Source organism: Nanorana parkeri, unplaced genomic scaffold, assembly GCF_000935625.1.
Source record: "Nanorana parkeri isolate BGI_ZX_2015 unplaced genomic scaffold, ASM93562v1 scaffold81, whole genome shotgun sequence".
Classification (NCBI taxonomy): domain Eukaryota; kingdom Metazoa; phylum Chordata; class Amphibia; order Anura; family Dicroglossidae; genus Nanorana; species Nanorana parkeri.
The window spans coordinates 945,662-965,410 of record NW_017306349.1 but is presented as its reverse complement, the minus strand read 5'-3'; the positions used below and the strand labels follow the sequence as shown (position 1 = coordinate 965,410).

The window sequence follows — 19,749 nt, the reverse complement described above, 5'->3', positions numbered from 1 at the left end:
CCTGGGGCAGCACAAAGTGTAAATACGCCGCTGGTGGAGACAAGACCAGTCACCCTGCACAAGAAGAGAGATCAGCTGTGGGCGGTCTTTATTACAGGGGGGACGGAGACAAGACCAGTCACCCTGCACAAGGACAGAGAGCAGCTGTGGGCGGTCTTTATTACAGGAAGCTCCAAGTTTTGCACAGATCTGGAGGGAATACACAAAGCTCACCATGATTCAAGAATACACAGGACTCTTGTATGAGGACAATATCTGCTGATCCCGGAGGTCAGATTTAGGTTGATGCAGCATCGCCTACATCTGACGCCTACGCCACCCAGTGGCCATCGAGGAGAATACTGAGTCACATCTAAAAGGGATGCCGAGGATGCCTTTGTTCATGTAACATGGGCTGGTAAATTCCTCCTATAGGGTGACTGCAGCTGTGACTCTCAGAAAGACAATGGAGCCGCCTGTGTTGAAACATTTGTTGCCTGCGATCATTCTGGGCTTCGTAACATACCCCCCGGAGGTGCCCGGACTGAAGAATGGCCTGGCGCTCACCCCCCCGATGGGCTGGTTACACTGGCAAAGGTTCATGTGTCAGACCGACTGCAAAAACTATCCCACCTCTTGTATCAAGTAAGTGACAACAGTCCCGTGACCACCGAAAGGTGAAGAGGAAGTAACAAAAAAGCTGTAATTCTGACATTCACCGAACATTCACTGCAGGCGAAGCTTTCCGATGCATGTGTGTGTTTTAAATGACAGCGGTTTGATTCACCAGCAGTGAATGCTTCGCGAAAAGCCACATTTTGTCGATGTGCTCCTTGCACGTTTGGCTTTGGAAAGAACACACTGTGTGATGTCACCGCCCCTCGCCCAATCAGAGGAAGTCTTGCATTATTTAAGAAAAATACTAAGTGGTTCCGGAACGCACTGCATCGCATTGCGGCCGGCTCAGTATTTCGTGGGGGCGTGGCTGGCCATTGAAGTGAATGGCACCGTGGCCACGCCCTCCAGCCGCAATGCCCGCAGGGGATCGCCTCTGGTCCGGTGCGATCTAAATGCTACGAGCACTATTTTGATCGCCCTGGACGGCGATGCGGTGCGTTCCAGCCAGAAGGTGGCTGGAACGCACTGCATATGCTGTGAACAGGCTCTAAAGGAGAGGTAAAGTCCCGGCATCTCCTCTCCAGTTATAACATCAGCATTGTAATAGGAATTTATACTGGAGATGTTTCTGATACAATCAAAGCTTACTGGAAAAAATGCCTTTTATGTAGTGGGCGCCGCCTTCCGTCTGTCCATCACTTCCATCAACTTCCTGTATTCCCAGCATGCTTTGCATCTCTCTCCCTGCTGCTTGATGTGATGCGATCTCCATTTCTCAGGACAACATATATCCCATCATGCATTGCTCCCAGCAAGCAATGATGATGTTACATTGTTCAGACGTTGAGTTGTAGTTCAGTAGGCAGCTCTGTGAGAGCGGTGACACCAGGAAGTTCATATTCGCAGGGCTGAGTGAAATGGTGTCAGTGCATTGAGGAAGTCCGTCCTATGGACACCTGCGGAGTACAATCTTCTAGGTGGATCTTGTTATTAGGAGAGGGATAGAACTTCACATGTAGATTTGGTCGTTTTTGACCATAGACATCCTATAAGTATAAATGAAGCACTCTAAATGGCTTTAGTTCACCATTAAAGGAGAACTATTGTCAGTCATGCAGCTGGGCGGATCCAGACATAATTGTCGGGATCCGCTGCGGCGTCTCAGTATACAGCGAGCAGCAGTCCCCTATATACTGAGCTTAGGGTGACGGGAGGACGCTAGTTTGTGTCCTCCCGTTACCCATAGAACTATGGGGAAAAACACTGACCCCATAGTTCTCCTTTAATATACCAACATGGACGGTGATGCTGCAAACATGACCAGCCACCCATCACAGTTCAGCACACACAGGTAATGAGAGATGTTAACTTCATCAAAGTTCTTCAGCTTTGTAACTTTGCTCAACCTTTTTTTTTAACATAATTGTTTAATTATTACTTTAGATCAGGGATAGGCAAACTCCGGCCCCTCCCGCTATGGTGAAACTACAAATCCCATTATGTTTCTGGCCCTGAGAGTCATGCCTGTAGCTGTCAGAGTGTTGCAATGCCTCATGGGACTTGTAGTTACACCGCAGCCGTAGGGGGTGGAGGTTGCCTATCTCTGCTATAGATATTATGTGGCAATGTTTCGTAAGAGAACTCCGATATCATCTCAGATTGTCAAGTACGTGACTCGGACGTCTTCAGACGCAGGAAGCTCATGCAGCTTAAAAGCTGAAGTTTAATCAAATAAAAGCAGATTAGACTTCAACTTTAAAAGTCATTGCCAGACCTCCTTATTTCAGAAAATAATTTGAGTTCCACACCCCTGCTGCCCCTCTACTCCCTGCTCCCCCGAGGCCGGGCCTTGGTTGGCCTTGTGGGAAATCCGGCCATGATCATTTATTATATTCTATTAGGAAACATTGGTACATAACATGTCCATATTATGCCCTCCTGAAAGGAAGGCCGGGGGTCAGAAATTACCTGCAGATGGAAACCAATTTCCTTTCCCTCTGATTCTTTCCTATAGTGTCCTCTACGTGCCGCATTTCATTTTTTAATATTTATGGTTTCTTTCCAAGTGACCAGCTCTTCATGCAGATGGCTGACATAATGGTGTCCAATGGATGGCTGAAGGCGGGATATAAATATCTGTGCATTGACGACTGCTGGCTGGCTCCACAAAGAGACAAAAACAACAGACTCCAGGCCGACCCCGACCGATTTCCAGGAGGCATCAAGAAACTCGCCGATTACGTGAGTCATTCGCAGCGGATTTCTGTTTTTAGGGGTCTACTTATAAATCTTCCACCGAGCCCTATGCTGCGTGGCCCTCCCACCACTAGATGGAGCTGAGGAGCAAAGGAATTTCCCATGCTCCTCGGCTCCATCTAGTGGGTGCAAACAGCATTCACGCAGCGAACGGCTGGGCAGAAGATTTATAAGGCGTTGTTGCTGATGGTGGAACTCCGGGTAGATATAACAGGTGCACATGAACGCAGCTGTGCATATTCTGTATAGAAACCCATATGTTTTTCTTAGTTACATGATCGCGGCCTGCTGTTTGGAATATACCAAGACGTGGGCACGAAAACCTGCGCCGGATATCCAGGAAGTCAAGATTTTTACGAGTTGGACGCGCAAACGTTTGCAGATTGGGGGGTGGACCTACTCAAATTTGATGGATGTAATTGTGGAACTCTGGAAGAGTTGGAAGATGGTGAGTTGAGTAGTCCTTATAAGCATGCTACAAACATATAGTTATGTTGAAAAAAAGAGACAAGTCCATCGAGTTCACCATGGTTATGTCTTGTTTCCGCACATACACCCACCAAGCAATTTATTAGGAACACTATATTGATACTAGGTTGTGCCTCCATCACTTCTTCTTGGCATGGGTTCCACGTTCCACCAACGTTCCTTTTGAGATTCTGCTCCATGTTGACATGATTGGGGCATGTCATTTCTGCAGATCCATTCTGTGAATCTACCGCACCCAAAATGTGTTCTGCCACATCCCAAAGGTGGCCTACTGGATTCAGTTCTGGTGACTGGCCTACCATCGGTGTTCCTCAACAGAAATCAGGGATCTTCAGGCCAGACTACAGACATTCCTTTTGAGATTCTGCTCCATGTTGACTTGATTGAGGCATGACATTTTTGCAGATCCATTCTGCGGATCTATCCACACCCCAAAGGTGTTCTACCACATCCAAAATGTGTTCTGCCACATCCAAAAGTGGCCTACTGGATTCAGTTCTGGTGACTGCTCTTCAATCTGTGTTCCTCACTAAAAATCAAAACCGAAAAATGGTCACCAGCACTCCGGGTTTTCTTCAAAACGAAATCCTTTTATTCTTTCATGCCGGTCATATCGCCATGCGTGGCAACGTTTTGGAACCTGTCTGGTCCCTTCATCAGGCAAACATCACTTTTGTTTGCCTGATGAAGGGACGGGACAGGTTCCGAAAGGTTGCCACGCATGGTGATATGACCTGCATGAAGCAATAAAAGGATTTTGTTTTGAAGAAAACCTGGAGTGCTGGTGACCATTTTTCTGTTCTGCAGGTGTTTGGCGGCGCCATCCGCGGCCACTTCATTAGGAGTTCCACACCCCTGCTGCCCCTCTACTCCCTGCTCCCCCGAGGCCGGGCCTTGGTTGGCCTTGTGGGAAATCCGGCCATGATCATTTATTATATTCTATTAGGAAACATTGGTACATAACATGTCCATATTATGCCCTCCTGAAAGGAAGGCCGGGGGTCAGAAATTACCTGCAGATGGAAACCAATTTCCTTTCCCTCTGATTCTTTCCTATAGTGTCCTCTACGTGCCGCATTTCATTTTTTAATATTTATGGTTTCTTTCCAAGTGACCAGCTCTTCATGCAGATGGCTGACATAATGGTGTCCAATGGATGGCTGAAGGCGGGATATAAATATCTGTGCATTGACGACTGCTGGCTGGCTCCACAAAGAGACAAAAACAACAGACTCCAGGCCGACCCCGACCGATTTCCAGGAGGCATCAAGAAACTCGCCGATTACGTGAGTCATTCGCAGCGGATTTCTGTTTTTAGGGGTCTACTTATAAATCTTCCACCGAGCCCTATGCTGCGTGGCCCTCCCACCACTAGATGGAGCTGAGGAGCAAAGGAATTTCCCATGCTCCTCGGCTCCATCTAGTGGGTGCAAACAGCATTCACGCAGCGAACGGCTGGGCAGAAGATTTATAAGGCGTTGTTGCTGATGGTGGAACTCCGGGTAGATATAACAGGTGCACATGAACGCAGCTGTGCATATTCTGTATAGAAACCCATATGTTTTTCTTAGTTACATGATCGCGGCCTGCTGTTTGGAATATACCAAGACGTGGGCACGAAAACCTGCGCCGGATATCCAGGAAGTCAAGATTTTTACGAGTTGGACGCGCAAACGTTTGCAGATTGGGGGGTGGACCTACTCAAATTTGATGGATGTAATTGTGGAACTCTGGAAGAGTTGGAAGATGGTGAGTTGAGTAGTCCTTATAAGCATGCTACAAACATATAGTTATGTTGAAAAAAAGAGACAAGTCCATCGAGTTCACCATGGTTATGTCTTGTTTCCGCACATACACCCACCAAGCAATTTATTAGGAACACTATATTGATACTAGGTTGTGCCTCCATCACTTCTTCTTGGCATGGGTTCCACGTTCCACCAACGTTCCTTTTGAGATTCTGCTCCATGTTGACATGATTGGGGCATGTCATTTCTGCAGATCCATTCTGTGAATCTACCGCACCCAAAATGTGTTCTGCCACATCCCAAAGGTGGCCTACTGGATTCAGTTCTGGTGACTGGCCTACCATCGGTGTTCCTCAACAGAAATCAGGGATCTTCAGGCCAGACTACAGACATTCCTTTTGAGATTCTGCTCCATGTTGACTTGATTGAGGCATGACATTTTTGCAGATCCATTCTGCGGATCTATCCACACCCCAAAGGTGTTCTACCACATCCAAAATGTGTTCTGCCACATCCAAAAGTGGCCTACTGGATTCAGTTCTGGTGACTGCTCTTCAATCTGTGTTCCTCACTAAAAATCAAAACCGAAAAATGGTCACCAGCACTCCGGGTTTTCTTCAAAACGAAATCCTTTTATTCTTTCATGCCGGTCATATCGCCATGCGTGGCAACGTTTTGGAACCTGTCTGGTCCCTTCATCAGGCAAACATCACTTTTGTTTGCCTGATGAAGGGACGGGACAGGTTCCGAAAGGTTGCCACGCATGGTGATATGACCTGCATGAAGCAATAAAAGGATTTTGTTTTGAAGAAAACCTGGAGTGCTGGTGACCATTTTTCTGTTCTGCAGGTGTTTGGCGGCGCCATCCGCGGCCACTTCAGCCCCCCCCCCCCCCCTCCCCCCACATTGTATGGGGCTTCTCGGTTAGGAGTGCGGTGGGACTCTCTATTTGAATGTATCAATAAAAATCAACGTTCATCGGATCAGGCTACAAACATTCCTTTGAGATTCTGCTCCATGTTGACTTGATTGAGGCATGACATTTCTGCAGATTCATTCTGTGGATCTACCGCACCCCAAAGGTGTTCTACCACATCCAAAATGTGTTCTGCCACATCCCAAAGGTTGCCTACTGGATTCAGTTCTGGGGACTGGCTTACCATCTGTGTCCCTCAACAAAAATGAAGGTTCATGATGAGTGTTTAGAGTTATTGGATAAACCTGCAACTTGATATGCCCTAAAGAAAATCTATTGATGCATTGTATTGGGTGTATTGATGAAGGGCACGGTCATTTTTTATGACACTGGAAATATAATATGACTAGAGTTGCCCCTTGTACGTCACATAGGATTGTGGAACTGCAGGACCAACGTCCTAAAGAAGAACAGATAATCTGACGACCTTCTATGCAGCTCAGCTGTACCAACTCTTTGGGGCTGTTTTCAGCCTGGAGATCCTGCCAGTAAGAGCACTTCCTGTCTGAAATGGACCGCGCTAAGCCGCTGCCTCTCTATTAGCAGCAGCGTTGTCAGCCTGCCTTTGGTGAACCTTCACTTGACCATTGGGCTGCCTTTTAGGTCTACAGGTGGAATGCAGAGAGTTGATAGGCATTCCAATGACCTTTGGATGTTATTTCATGATGGCCTCCTACTGGCATATGAAACTTTTAATATACACCCCGTCCATTCTGCTACTCTATCATTGCAGGGTATCGTCGTATGTCTATTGCACTGAACCGTACTGGGAGGAATATTGTGTATTCCTGTGAATGGCCGCTGTATGCTCGGCGTGAAACACAGGTGAGTGGGAATAGTATTCATTCTTCCTTTTAAGGGCCAAATGTTACTTTCCATAGACTTCTCCCATGATCCATGTCAAGAAGCTTTCCACTTTTATTAATAGGGATTGATGAACTGACATATCAGTCTGGATGTCAAGCTTTCAAAAACTGAACTTATGATATTTCCTCCCGCCCGTGCACCTTCCTAAAACTATTCCCTTGAGATTGATAACACAACCATCCCACCCTCCCCCCATGCCAAGGTGCTAGGTGTTATCCTTGACTCATACCTCACCTTTCTTCCCCACATCCAATCACTATCCAAATCTTGCCGCCTTCACCTTCGTAACATCTCCAAAATACGCCCCTTCCTCACCAATGAGACCACAAAGCTACTCATCCAATCACTTGTTATCTCTCGTCTTGACTATTGCAACTCCCTCTTCATTGGTCTACCTCTACACAGACTCCTCCCTATACTTTAGGCGATCCCTTAAGACTCATCTCTTCAGGGAAGCCCAACCCACCTCAACCTATCAACCTAACCGCTCAACCATCACGTTCTCAAACAATTCATCCCCACACAGCTCCCTCCTCATTTATCACTGGCCCCTCCCCTTTTAGATTGTAAGCCCTCAGGGGCAGGGCCCTCCTTACCATCTTGTCTTGAATTGTGTTGTGATTCTAATGTCTTCCTTATATTGTAAAGCGCTGCGCAAACTGCTGGCGCTATATAAATCCTGTATAATAATAACAACAAAGGTGCACATGTTTGAAGTCCGCTCTGTGTGACAGCCATGGCTCCCTCCATAGATACAGTGGAGAAATGAGTGTAGATGTGAAGGGACATGAAGTGTGTTATTTGCAGGACTACCCGGCTAAAAAAGGGGAAAACCTGAAAAACAAATGCACCCACAACATCTAAGGATTGGCAAGCTGCAATATATAACATTTTGGAGAAATTTCCAAAATACTTTTGCAATTGGGGCTTCCCACCCCCCATGCCCTGCAAGAGTAAAATGCTTGTTCTTGTCTAGGGTACCGTTACCATACCGTTTTACTTACCGTGTCCCCGCTTCCCCAGCAACTGCCAAGCTCCTCTTTTCTCTCCGATGCCCTGGTTGTGGGTGGAGCCATCAGTCTCCTCACTTACAATGCAGGATTGATGGTCCTTCTTTGCATGCAGTGATGTCAGAGCGCGACTGATGGGGCACCGAAGGGAAGCGGCTTTGGGAGAGGAGGAAGCGGTTGCATTGAGAGGAGGAAGCCTGCAGGAGCGAGGGATAAGGTAAGTAAAACTACCTTTTAATGGTACCCTAGTGGAGCGTTTAACCCTTACTGTGTGGGGGGAACCCCACCACAAGGGTAGTTTTAAATTTATCCTGGAGTTCAGCTTTAAGATAAGTCCTAACCTTACATCTGCATAATCGCCCCATCCTGCACCAGGCACCTCTATACTGCACCAAAGCACCATCTCCCGGCCTCAAAAATATTGGATGGTGTCATAGCTCCCCGACCCCTGAAGGCCACCCCCATTACTACATTTTTTTTTCTATATTTGTTTATTCTTTTTAATATACTGTATACTCCCTCTTTTATGATTCCCAGGTTAACTATACGGAAGTTGCTGAATACTGCAACTCGTGGAGAAATTTTGACGATATTGCAGACTCGTGGTCAAGTGTGAAGACTATCATGGATTTCACCGCAGCTTTCCAAGATAGGCTGGTGCCTGCAGCTGGTCCGGGAGCTTGGAACGACCCAGACATGGTCAGAGGATAACAATTCTATTTCTAGACATAACTTATAGATATAATGTCGCTGACATATTAAATATAAGCTGCCACGGAAATCTTGAATGCAAATAATATAAAATTGTTGGGCGTTGGGTATGGATAATGTCTCTTCCATGGCTGATGTTGTAGTAGTGGTCGCAGGTTTGGCTCTTTTGCTGTTGTGGTTTTAACGTGGCATTTTGGTTATAAGGGTGTTATTATGTGTCGGGACTGGATGCGGACACTCTAGTCAGAGTATATAAGTAGTGAACATCTTCACCTCTAGCAGATGCATTTCCCATGAGGCAAGTGCACCTACCGTACTTCTATAAGTAAAAGATGGACACCGGCACTCCAAAGCCAATCCAGTACGTCTATTTAGTCACGTACTTGTTGCAAATGCAAAACACAAGATACAACGTTTCGGGGTCTTAGGATCCCCTTCATCGGGGAAACAAGTGACAAGTCATCACTTGTTTCCTTGATGAAGGGGATCCTGTGAGACCCCGAAAAGTTGTATCTTGTGTTTTGCATTTGCAACAAGTACGTGACTAAATAGACGTACTGGATTGGCTTTGGAGTGCCGGTCTCCATCTTTTACTTCTACTTTGACGGAAGCCACACGTTGACACCTGCTGCACCCACTTCTTATCTCATGGAGCAGCGGTTCTGAGTGTGATGGGTACACGGACTGTACCGTACTTGTATGCCCCCAGGACTTGGACTATATACTCTGACTACGAATGTCGCATGAGGCCCCCAGGTGCAGAGCAGTAGTACTGACTGGTGACAAGATACAAGACCGGTACAAGATTTGAGATACAAGACAGGTACAGGATTCGAGATACAAGACAGGTACAGGATTCAGGATACAGGATTCGAGATACAAGACAGGTACAGGATTGAAGATACAAGACAGGTACAGGATTGAAGATACAAGACAGGTACAGGATTCAAGATACAAGACAGGTACAGGATTCAGGATACAAGACAGATACAGGATTCGAGATATAAGACAGGTACAGGATTCAAGATGCAAGACAGGTACAGGATTCGAGATAGAAGACAGGTACAGGATTCAGGATACAAGACAGGTACAGGATTCGAGATAGAAGACAGGTACAGGATTCGAGATAGAAGACAGGTACAGGATTCAGGATACAAGACAGGTACAGGATTCGAGATACAAGACAGGTACAGGATTCAAGATACAAGACAGGTACAGGATTCAGGATACAAGACAGGTACAGGATTCAGGATACAAGACAGGTACAGGATTCAGGATACAAGACAGGTACAGGATTCAGGATACAAGACAGGTACAGGATTCAGGATACAAGACAGGTACAGGATTCAGGATACAAGACAGGTACAGGATTCGAGATACAAGACAGGTACAGGATTAAGGATACAAGACAGGTACAGGATTCAGGATACAAGACAGGTACAGGATTCAGGATACAAGACAGGTACAGGATTAAGGATACAAGACAGGTACAGGATTAAGGATAGAAGACAGGTACAGGATTCAGGATACAAGACAGGTACAGGATTCGAGATAGAAGACAGGTACAGGATTCGAGATAGAAGACAGGTACAGGATTCAGGATACAAGACAGGTACAGGATTCGAGATAGAAGACAGGTACAGGATTCAAGATACAAAACAGGTACAGGATTCAGGATACAAGACAGGTACAGGATTAAGGATACAAGACAGGTACAGGATTAAGGATACAGGCTTGTGTAGAGATAGCTAACACCTGACCCTCAAAAGCATACTCGTGTTTTCACTACATTCTTCTCAATATAACTTCAGACTTCCAAAACCCCTGTTTTTCTTGTTTTTCAAACAGCTTGTTATAGGTAACTTTGGATTGAGTTGGAATCAGCAAGTCACACAAATGGCTCTTTGGGCAATCATGGCTGCACCTTTATTAATGTCCAATGACTTGAGAGACATAAGCCTAGAGTCTACAGCTCTCCTTCAGAACCAAGAGGTCATCGCCATCAATCAAGATCCTCTGGGAGTACAAGGATACAGGTTACTCATGGTAAGAAAAGACAACGTGCCTTCAAATGGTCTTAAATACGTAGGTTGTGATCAAGACCAAGGTTTCCAAGCATCTCATCTCAAATTACACTACATTTCCAAACGTAGGTGGACACTTCTCCCAATTTATCCAAATGATGGTTTTCAGGTGATTCCATTGAAGGAACGGGTAATTCTACACTAGGGGTAGGCAACCTTGGAGTTGCAGGTGTGGTAAAACTAGAAATTCCCTCATTCATCTGCCTCTGGCAGTTGTCAGAGTCTTGCAGTGCCTCATGGGACTTTTAGTTTCACCACAGCTAGAATGCCAATGTTCTACAGGAAACAAAGGCAATTTGGACAATTTGTGCCCTTCCAAACATTGGTGAAGACCATTTTCTGTTCCACCATGACTGTCCCCTGTGTACAAAGCCACCTCTATAAAGACATGGTTTGACCAATTTTTTGTGTGAAGGAACTTGAGTATCCTGCACAGGGCCCTGACCTCAACCCTACTGAACACCTTTGGGGATGAATTAGAATGGGGATTGTGAGACGAGTCTTCTCATGCACAAACCCGGCTCCATAAAGACACGGTCTGACCAGTTTGTGAAGGCCACTCAAGTACTCCCGTACCAGAGCCCTGACCCCAACCCCATGGAACGTAGAAACACTTTATAGAACATAGGTGCACCATAGGAATTATTGAGTTCTTGCGTACAAACTAGACATGTGCACTGCCAAAAAATTCGTTTAGTTTCGTTTCGTTTTAAATTCGTATTTGTGTTATTTTGTTTTTCGGGATTCGGGTGTGAAAGCCAATTCGGATTCGGAATTCGGACGAAATTCGTTAGCTGTAGTTCGTTCGCACATTCGTTTCTTATTTCGTGCATACCTTCGTTCGTTTGCAGCAAAGTGCCATTTAAGGAGGAAAATGTTTTTCTTCAACGAACGAAACGAATAAGAAACGAAAACGAAACGAACGTTCGAACAAACTACCGCTACAGAATTTCGGAAACGGACATTCGGATTCGTTTGCATTCGTTATATCTGTAATTCGGACACATCCGAATGTCCGAATTTCCGAAAATTCATCCGAATTTCGATTCGAAACGAATCGCACATGTCTAGTACAAACCCAGCTCAATTAAGAGATATGGTCTGACCAGTGTGGTGTGGAGGAACTCAAGTGTCCTACACAGAGACCTGACCTCAACTCTACTGAACACCTTTGGGTTGAATTGGAATGCCCATTGGGAGCCAGGTCTTCTCATCCAACATCAGTACCTGACCTCACAAATGTAGGTTTTGCAATAAGAAGTGCAAATACTTTATTAGAATGATCTATAGAGGATGCAGTTCTAAACAAAGAACATTAACACCCTCCGGCCTCAGATTACTTACCGGGAGGACATTCATTTACACACCGGTGGGATTGCAAAAGTGGGGAAATAAATCAAAATATTAAAATTGACCCAAAATTATAATGTATACAATATTAGGAGAGCAGACCCATAACTGTGCAATCATCAAAACCCCATGCCCCCCTTTATGATTGGAGAGCTCTAGATTGAAATCAGCACGGGGGGCATGCTGGGCCTCTTCAGATAGACCACTTAGAGGACAAGGGTCCTTCTTTGCAGCATGCTGGCAAGGGACAGGCCCTTCTACTCAGCCTGTGGCTGCCTTCCAAGGAAAACCAGCTGTAAGACTTGGCACTGCTTTTTGCTTTGATGCATCTAGAATGTATGTAAAAGTTCAGTGGTGTAGATAAATCTCAACCTTTTACTTCTTCTTATTTCAGGCGGAATCTTTTGAACTGTGGGAGAAACCCCTTGACGGTGGATCTTTGGCCATCTCGGTAACAAACCGCCAAGAAATAGGTGGCCCCCGTTATTTTCCACTGCTACGAGCCGTACTATGGAAAGGGCTCGCTTGTGACACTTGCTACGTGACGCAGTTGCTTCCGACGCGCTTTGAATATGGCTATTTTAACTCCTCTCGTGCCTTGCCACTGCTGGTGAACCCATCGGGAACCGTGCTGCTGAGGCTGGAGTAAGGAAAAGCAAGAGCTTCTTAAAAGCCCAACGAATTTTGATTTGGAATTAAACGAATTGCACATGTCTAGTGCACACGCCCTGACCTGAAGTTCAGAGAAGCTGCACGGAGGAAGCCGGTAGTCAATAGCATGGCGTTGTTGTAAATAACCATTATGTATCCAGTTATTAAGATGTCCGGCGGGTATGATCCCGGTTAGACTTAACAGTGTTTCCAAAGGTGCCCATACAATGCACGATTCATTATGATCGAGAGTACGATCTGCCTGTCCAAGATGGGCAGATCGTACGTCTTTTTTAAAGTACTTTACAACCATCGCAAGACTAAGGTCTTGCGATGGTTGTAAAGTGTATGGCCACCTTTTAGGTCTCGTTCACACCTAGGCGTATTGCATATGCGCGTCTGTCGCGCGATTCGCGGTAATAAAGTTGCGCGACCGTCGCGCGTTTCCGAAGGCTACTTGGCTGTATCCCAATGGAAACGCGCAACAAAACGGCCCAAAGTAGTACCTGGACCTTTTCAGGCGTGGGCCGTTTTGTAGCGCGTTAGGGACGGGCGGAAATACGCCAAGGTGGGAACGAGACCATTGAATACAATGGGATTTATATTTTTGAGCGTTTTGTAGAGCGTTCGTCGAGCGTAGAACGCGCTACAAAACGTTCAGGTGTGAACGAGGGCTTAGAGTCTTCCGGGGCGGCAGGCTGCTGTCCTGGAAGATGATTGGGGACATATGTGTTATGAAGGGCTGACGCTTTAGAACTTTGAGAAGATTCAGGAAAAGCAAAAGCGACGTTTGAAACGGTCAAATATGAAAAATCAGAATTCTACGTCATTGCGAAAACAAATGTGAAAAGATGTAAATTTTATTATCGTTTTATTAAAGATTTTATTTCAAACTGTCTGGTTGTTTAGTATTTTTTTATACTCAAGTCATCATCTTTCTAAAAGTGATCGCAACAAGGCCTCATTCACACACACGCAAGAAAAATTGCATATTGCGTATATATGCGTCTATGCGAGCGTATATATGCGTGTATTATATGCAATCCCAGAATGCATCACTCGTAATGGAATTTTTAATGTGCTGTACGCATGTACATACACAGAAATACGCTGCCCGGGCGCATCTCTGTTCCATTCTGTTTTTGCGCATATATACGCTTACTTCCGCATTCCTTCGTGATTCAAGATAGGCCCATCACAGCGTCACGAAGGAATGGGGCACCCTGTGTAACCCCAAAAGCATTTGACCGCAATAAAATGGTCAATCTTTAACACAGCGCCAGCGGTGTGAGTGCAAAGGAGACAGCCTGCAATGGTCGTGATGCAGGACGCTAGCGTGGCAGCCCTCACTTGGTTTTAGGGAAACCTCAGCACTGCAAGGCAACACAAGACACAGAGAGCGCCTCCATCGCGTAAAAACTTTTAATTAAACAAATAAAAACTGGTGAAAAAGTACTCACAAAGGTCGAGTAAAAACAGGCATGTAAGGGTCAGAGCGCGAGGTGCTTTACCACCAGCTGTTCGTCCTCCCTGGTAATAGATGGTTTACGCATTTCTGAGGTCAGGCCTCCTTCTTCAGAACCAATCAAATGGTATTGAAACATGTTATTTGAAGTATGATATACCGAGATAAGGTCTATAGAGGGGGCGTTGTTTCAAGCTCTTATCAGGTTTGGATCAAAATGGGGTGGAAGGCATCTCCGGATCCAAGATTTTCTCAAACTTTTGCATCTTGTCCCGTCGTTTAGCTGTTATTCTTGTGTGTGTTTATATTATATAACCGGTGTTTAACATATCTATTGTATTATTCGATGATTTTGTATTGCTGTAGAATTTCTAATAAAAACTCATGATGGGGGAAAAAAAAAATGGTATTGAAACTTCACCCCGGTGTGCTGTTGGCACCAGTATGGAGTTCTGTTGGAAGCAACGCCATCCAAAGTCATCACGAGCACCCATTGTTTTTGGGGATATCCAGTAACAGGACACAGCCACGTGAAAAACACAAACTCGCAGAATCCCCACACAACTTTTTCCAGTTGTAACTGGTGCAAACGTATAAACTGGTCAGGTGGTGATATGAAGCAGAAACAGCCACCCGACAGGTTTACCTGGGAATTTTTGTTTAACACGTTACAGATTTGTTCAATGCTTAACATTCCGCACCGGTGGCGTAACTAGAGTTACAGGCGCCCGGGGCAGAACAAAATTTCCCCGGGTCTCCGTAAGCTGTCTCCTGCAGAGACCCCCACAGACCCCGCAGTCTGCCAGATCTCAGGGGGGCTGTGCAGAATCTATGCTGGGCCCTGCCAGCAGTCGTCCTCCTACCTGGCACTGGAAAAAAGGCCTCCTCAACTGCCTCGGCACCCAATCAATGTTGCTTCTGAAGTCTCCTCCATCTTACGCCTTTCCCCGCCTCCTCAGCTAGTCATTGGCCCTCAAGTCTCCACCATCTTCACCCCGCCTCTTTAATCTCCACCGGGCGTCCGCCCGCCCGATCTCCGCCCCCTGCTGCAGCTCTACCATGAAGGGCATTGAGCTAGTGCGTCCGCCCCATCTCCACCCCCTGCCGCTCTGTCCCGGTTCCCGTCTCCCACGATGGCCATTCAGCCAGTGGCGTAACAACCGGGGGGGTGGTCGGTGGTGCGGCGCCCCACCCCCGTCTCAGGCGCACCGCCCGCCCCTCGGTTGTTCCGGACTCCTCACTCCAAGTTACATCTCAGTGTTAGCTCAGCTCCTTTCCACCGGAGCAAGTAAAGCAACCACAGGAACACCCCATGACATGCAAATTGGTATTCCTCATCTTAAAATAGGGAGCAGGAACCAATTCAGGCTGACGCGTTTCAAACTAGTCCCAGAACTTTCACAAAGAACCAAAAATGGATGCGTTACCTCGCCGGCATATTTCTTGTGGTCTCCAGCAGCAACATCATCTACCGGCTAGTGCTACCTGCTTAGTGCCTTTGACACTGGAGGGGGCATTTGGCATGTGGACACACTGGAGGGGGCATTCAGCTGTTACTGTGACACCCGGGGTTCCTGTGCCTTTAACGAGGAATGGCTGCCTCCCGGAGAACCGGTACTTCCATTAGCATGGAGCCGGCTTCCCGGGCAATCAGGAAGCCAGGCCACGTGTCATAAACCGCAGCCCAGCTTCCTGATTAGCCAGGAAGCAAGCAACATTTTCTCTCACGGTACTGCCGGTTAGAGGAAATCTCCCTCTGACCGCACGTTCCGGTATTGGGGTTAAAGGAGAACTATGAGGTGAGTTATTTCCACTCACCTCATAGTTCTAGCCGACCTGTGACAATGAGACTGTCACAGGTCGGCTCAGTAGATCGGAAGGTGAGCGAACACATACCGGCGTTCGCTCACCTCTCGATCGTGTCACGGCTCTCTGACGTGACAGGGGGAGGGGCTGGATTCCCCGTTCCGATCCGCCAGCGCTGACTGGCGGAACAGCTGGCTCTGCCTTTAGATAGGCAGAGCCAGCTGTCACTCACGCAGCTGGGCGGATCCCGTCATCTACGTCGGGATCCGCTCCGGCGTCTCAGTATACCGCGAGCTGTAGCTCCCTATATACTGAGCCTAGGGTGACGGGAGGACGCTAGTTTGTGTCCTCCCGTTACCCTAAGGAGAACTATGGGGGAAAAACACTGACCCCCATAGTTCTCCTTTAAGTATCGGAGCATTTGGGCAAGTAGAAGTAGTCACCCAAATACTCGGTACCAACACCAGTATCGGTGCATGCCTAGTTGGGACCTCAATACAGAGGGGCCTTGACGGGGCTGTGTGGCTTCCACATATTTGGCAAAAGTTGAGCAGCTGAAACCTCTGGTTTTAACCCTGAAAGTGCCATTTTTTTTGGGCAGACCAGTTGGTAAGTGTGCCGGGAAGTTTTTTGTTTTGTTACCTGCTTAGCTCCCCTACAGTTCTGAGTTGGCCTAACCACCTTGGGATGTTCAGTCCACACATTGCATTCTCAAGACACATTAAACTAACACAAGTATGAGAGCATCTTTGTCATGCAAAATGGCAAACGCACTCCAACTTGTTACCAGCATTGCAGCGCGGTGCACACGGAAGGGCTTTATACAGTAAACCGTTTTCCCAGCACACTCACCAGCCAGCATGCAAAAAAAACCTGTTCTTAACCTTAGCGGTTACAGGTTTTTTGCATGCTGGCTGGTGAGTGCGCTGGGAAAACTTTTTGCTGTTTTACTGTATAAAGCCCTTCCGTGTGCACCGCGCTGCAATGCTGGTAACAAGTTGGAGTGCGCTTGCCATTTGTTTTGCCTGACTGATGGTGCAGTGACGCATGGGGGGGGGGGGGGTCTCAACTGCCGTTGGGATGTGCGGGGTCCCTTGACGGGAGGTTGGGCTTCCTCCTGACAAACCTGCACCCAATTTTATCAGTTGCCCCCATGTGCTCCAAGATGGAGACTCTGTTTAGAGTTAGGACCGCACTATATAGGAGGCGCCTCGACGCGGCTTTCACATTTTCTGCATCCAAAACCCGTTTTTAACCTTAGCATCTTTGTAATGACACGGGTCCAGATCTGAAAAACCCGGAGATCACCACCAGAGTCTTTGAGCGATGCAAGAAACAGCGAGGTGGCCCAAGGCTTCAGGTAAGGACACCCCATGGAAAAACGAAGGTCACCATTTTTACCAGTGCCCTGCCGCTCAACACAAACGGGTTCAAAAAAACAAGTGACCTGTAGGGCAGTGCAACCTACAGTCAGTCTTACAGGTAACGGCATGTCTAAGAATCTTCCAGGACAGCAACCTAAGTAGGCTTGCTGTCCTGGAAGATGATAGGAGAAACAATTGTTTTCTATGTGCCCTGTTCATGCCCCAAACAGAGTGATGTGCGGTGCGCTGCAAAAACAATGCCGACATGCCATGCCGCAGATCACCGTGCTGCTGTGTGATCTAAATGGAGTGTACACTCCAAAAAGTTTAGAGACAGCACACCGCCTACCCGCCCGACCAAACACCGCACCCTACCTACATGCTACAACTGTGTGAACAAGCCCTAAACCACCCACCTTGCAGACCACAGAGAGGCAGACATCTGCTCAGACCCCTTACTAGTACTACTAGGGTACATCAGCTGATCCTTCTCCACAGTGCAGGGAGGTCACTGCCACAGAACCCGCAAATGATCCGTCAGGAGGGGCCCGTCAGTAAAATAAAAACACTAAACATTGAATTTTGCAGATTTTATTGTTTTCAAAGTGATGCTGGAGCTTAGAACTGGATCACTTGTCCCTGGATGAGAGAGAGGGGAAAAAAGAAATCAGATATGGAATAGAAGCTCATCTATACAATCAATATGTTCAGACAGATAAAAAGCAAAACAGCAGCTCGCCCCCCAGGAGCACATCTATAGGCTCAGACATGTGTACAGGCCCCTCGGAACAAGGGTTCCTCCAGAGGTTGTTAGGGGTTTATTGGACAGTGTGGTGCATTGATCTCCAGGCTGGTGGTGCTCGCATAGCTCTGGCATTGTCAGCTGGCAACACCAGCGTGAGGGCACCCTTCTCCACTGACCACCCAAGTGAGGTGTGGGAGGTCTGAGGGAGGAGTCCATCACCATCAAGCCTGGATGTGATGGGGCATCCTTCAAAACCCATGAGGGCACCCTTCTCCACTGACCACCGATGTGAGGGATCGGAGGTCCATCACCATCAAGCACCGATGTGAGGAGGGCACCCTTCTCCACTGACCACCCATGTGAGGGGTCGGAGGTCCATCACCATCAAGCACCGATGTGAGGGGGCGTCCTTGAAAATATATGAGGAGGGCACTCTTCTCCACTGACCACCCATGTAAGGCATGGGAAGCATCCTTCAAAACACGAGGGGACCGTCCTTCGCCACCACACACTGATGTGAGGGGACGCGCTTCAAAAACACGTGAGGGCACTACCCATGTTAGGTGGGAGGCGCTTTGCCACAGGGGGGAGGATGGAACAATACACCCTTTGCCACCAACTGCCCATGTTATGGGGTGTTGATCAGGGGGCAAGGAAGACTGCCCTCTGCAATGATGAGGAGGTTGCCCTTCTCCACATTAGGTGGGAGGCCTTGGCCACATACTGTCAGAAGGGGGAGGGGCTGAGTGAGGCACCCTTCAACGTGAAGGGGCAAAGATGCCCTTGGCCACCAAGTGTGAACATGAGTGCGGCGCCCTTCACCACTGTACAGTAGTCCACATTTCGATCTCCTCTGGACCTTTGCAGACAGATGTAGGAAGTAATTTAGATTTGCCAATCAATGCCCATCAGTCGCCATCCCAGACCCCCCTCGTCCACGTGTACAGTAAGAGACAAACATGAGGCACTGCAAGGCTCACCTTTCTCTTCTTGTCTCCTCCGAGCTCAAAGTGCTTGCATCTCTTGATAGCCAACATCCTCTTTGATCGGCAGTTTGCGTCGACACACTCCAGCCTCAGCACAATCTTCTTGGTGGTCTTGGCCTACACAGCCACAAAGAAAAGTCTCCGGTAAGAACTTCAACTGAACACAAACTATGAAAGACTTAAGTTGGATTACACCCCAACCCCTCCCCCCCATAACACATTCACATAAGATATAGGAGGGAAAGTGACCCATCACTCCCATGTGGTGTCATAGCAAAGGAAGGGTGAGAGCTCCCAGCCAATGCCACACATCCAGGCCGAGCAATACCAGGAAGGATAGAATACAGCGATACCCCCTAATGGAGTCCCGCTCGTCCAATCCTCACCAACAGTTACATAAGTGACCCTGTCAGACTTATAAATTCCTATGTTAGGGATAGTCAAACCTCATCCCTTTGGCTGTTGTGGAACTACAAGTCCCATGAGGCATTGCAAGACTGCCAGCCACAGGCATGACTCCCGGAGACCGAGGCTTGATGGGATTTGCAGTTGGGAGGGTCAGAATTTGGCTCTTCTACCTGACACTTCCAATGGTCCATGTGTCCTACCTCTCCTCTGTTCCAGCCTCCATCAGTCTCCTTCCT

General features: G+C 47.4%; 2 protein-coding genes across 2 annotated transcripts in view; one reads left to right on the top strand and one right to left on the bottom strand.

The window, feature by feature from the left end:
• Positions 1–427: 427 nt before the first annotated feature.
• Positions 428–12,764, top strand: GLA (galactosidase alpha). Its single transcript, XM_018576977.1, has 7 exons — positions 428–624; positions 2,664–2,838; positions 3,124–3,301; positions 6,800–6,891; positions 8,481–8,642; positions 10,503–10,700; positions 12,483–12,764. Exons 1-7 carry the CDS (start codon positions 446–448, stop codon positions 12,735–12,737), a joined length of 1,239 nt encoding a protein of 412 aa, XP_018432479.1. The 5' UTR covers positions 428–445; the 3' UTR covers positions 12,738–12,764.
• A 5,207-nt stretch (positions 12,765–17,971) lies between these two features.
• Positions 17,972–19,749, bottom strand: part of LOC108805034 (60S ribosomal protein L36a) — a 4,445-nt gene continuing 2,667 nt past the window's right edge. The window contains exons 4-5 of the mRNA XM_018576987.1: positions 19,100–19,222; positions 17,972–18,013 (exon numbers count right to left, since the gene is read on the bottom strand). Of these exons, the coding sequence (XP_018432489.1) occupies positions 17,993–18,013; positions 19,100–19,222 (144 nt within the window). The 3' untranslated portion in view covers positions 17,972–17,992. The remainder of the gene's footprint in view (positions 18,014–19,099; positions 19,223–19,749) is intronic.

Bases quoted from the DNA above. Each gene is read 5' to 3' on its own strand.
- GLA (XM_018576977.1), top strand. From the start codon at position 446: ATGGAGCCGCCTGTGTTGAAACATTTGTTGCCTGCGATCATTCTGGGC. The intron at 625-2,663 runs GTAAGTGACAAC...TTTCTTTCCAAG, and splicing joins TATCCCACCTCTTGTATCAA to TGACCAGCTCTTCATGCAGA. The intron at 3,302-6,799 runs GTGAGTTGAGTA...CTATCATTGCAG, and splicing joins TCTGGAAGAGTTGGAAGATG to GGTATCGTCGTATGTCTATT.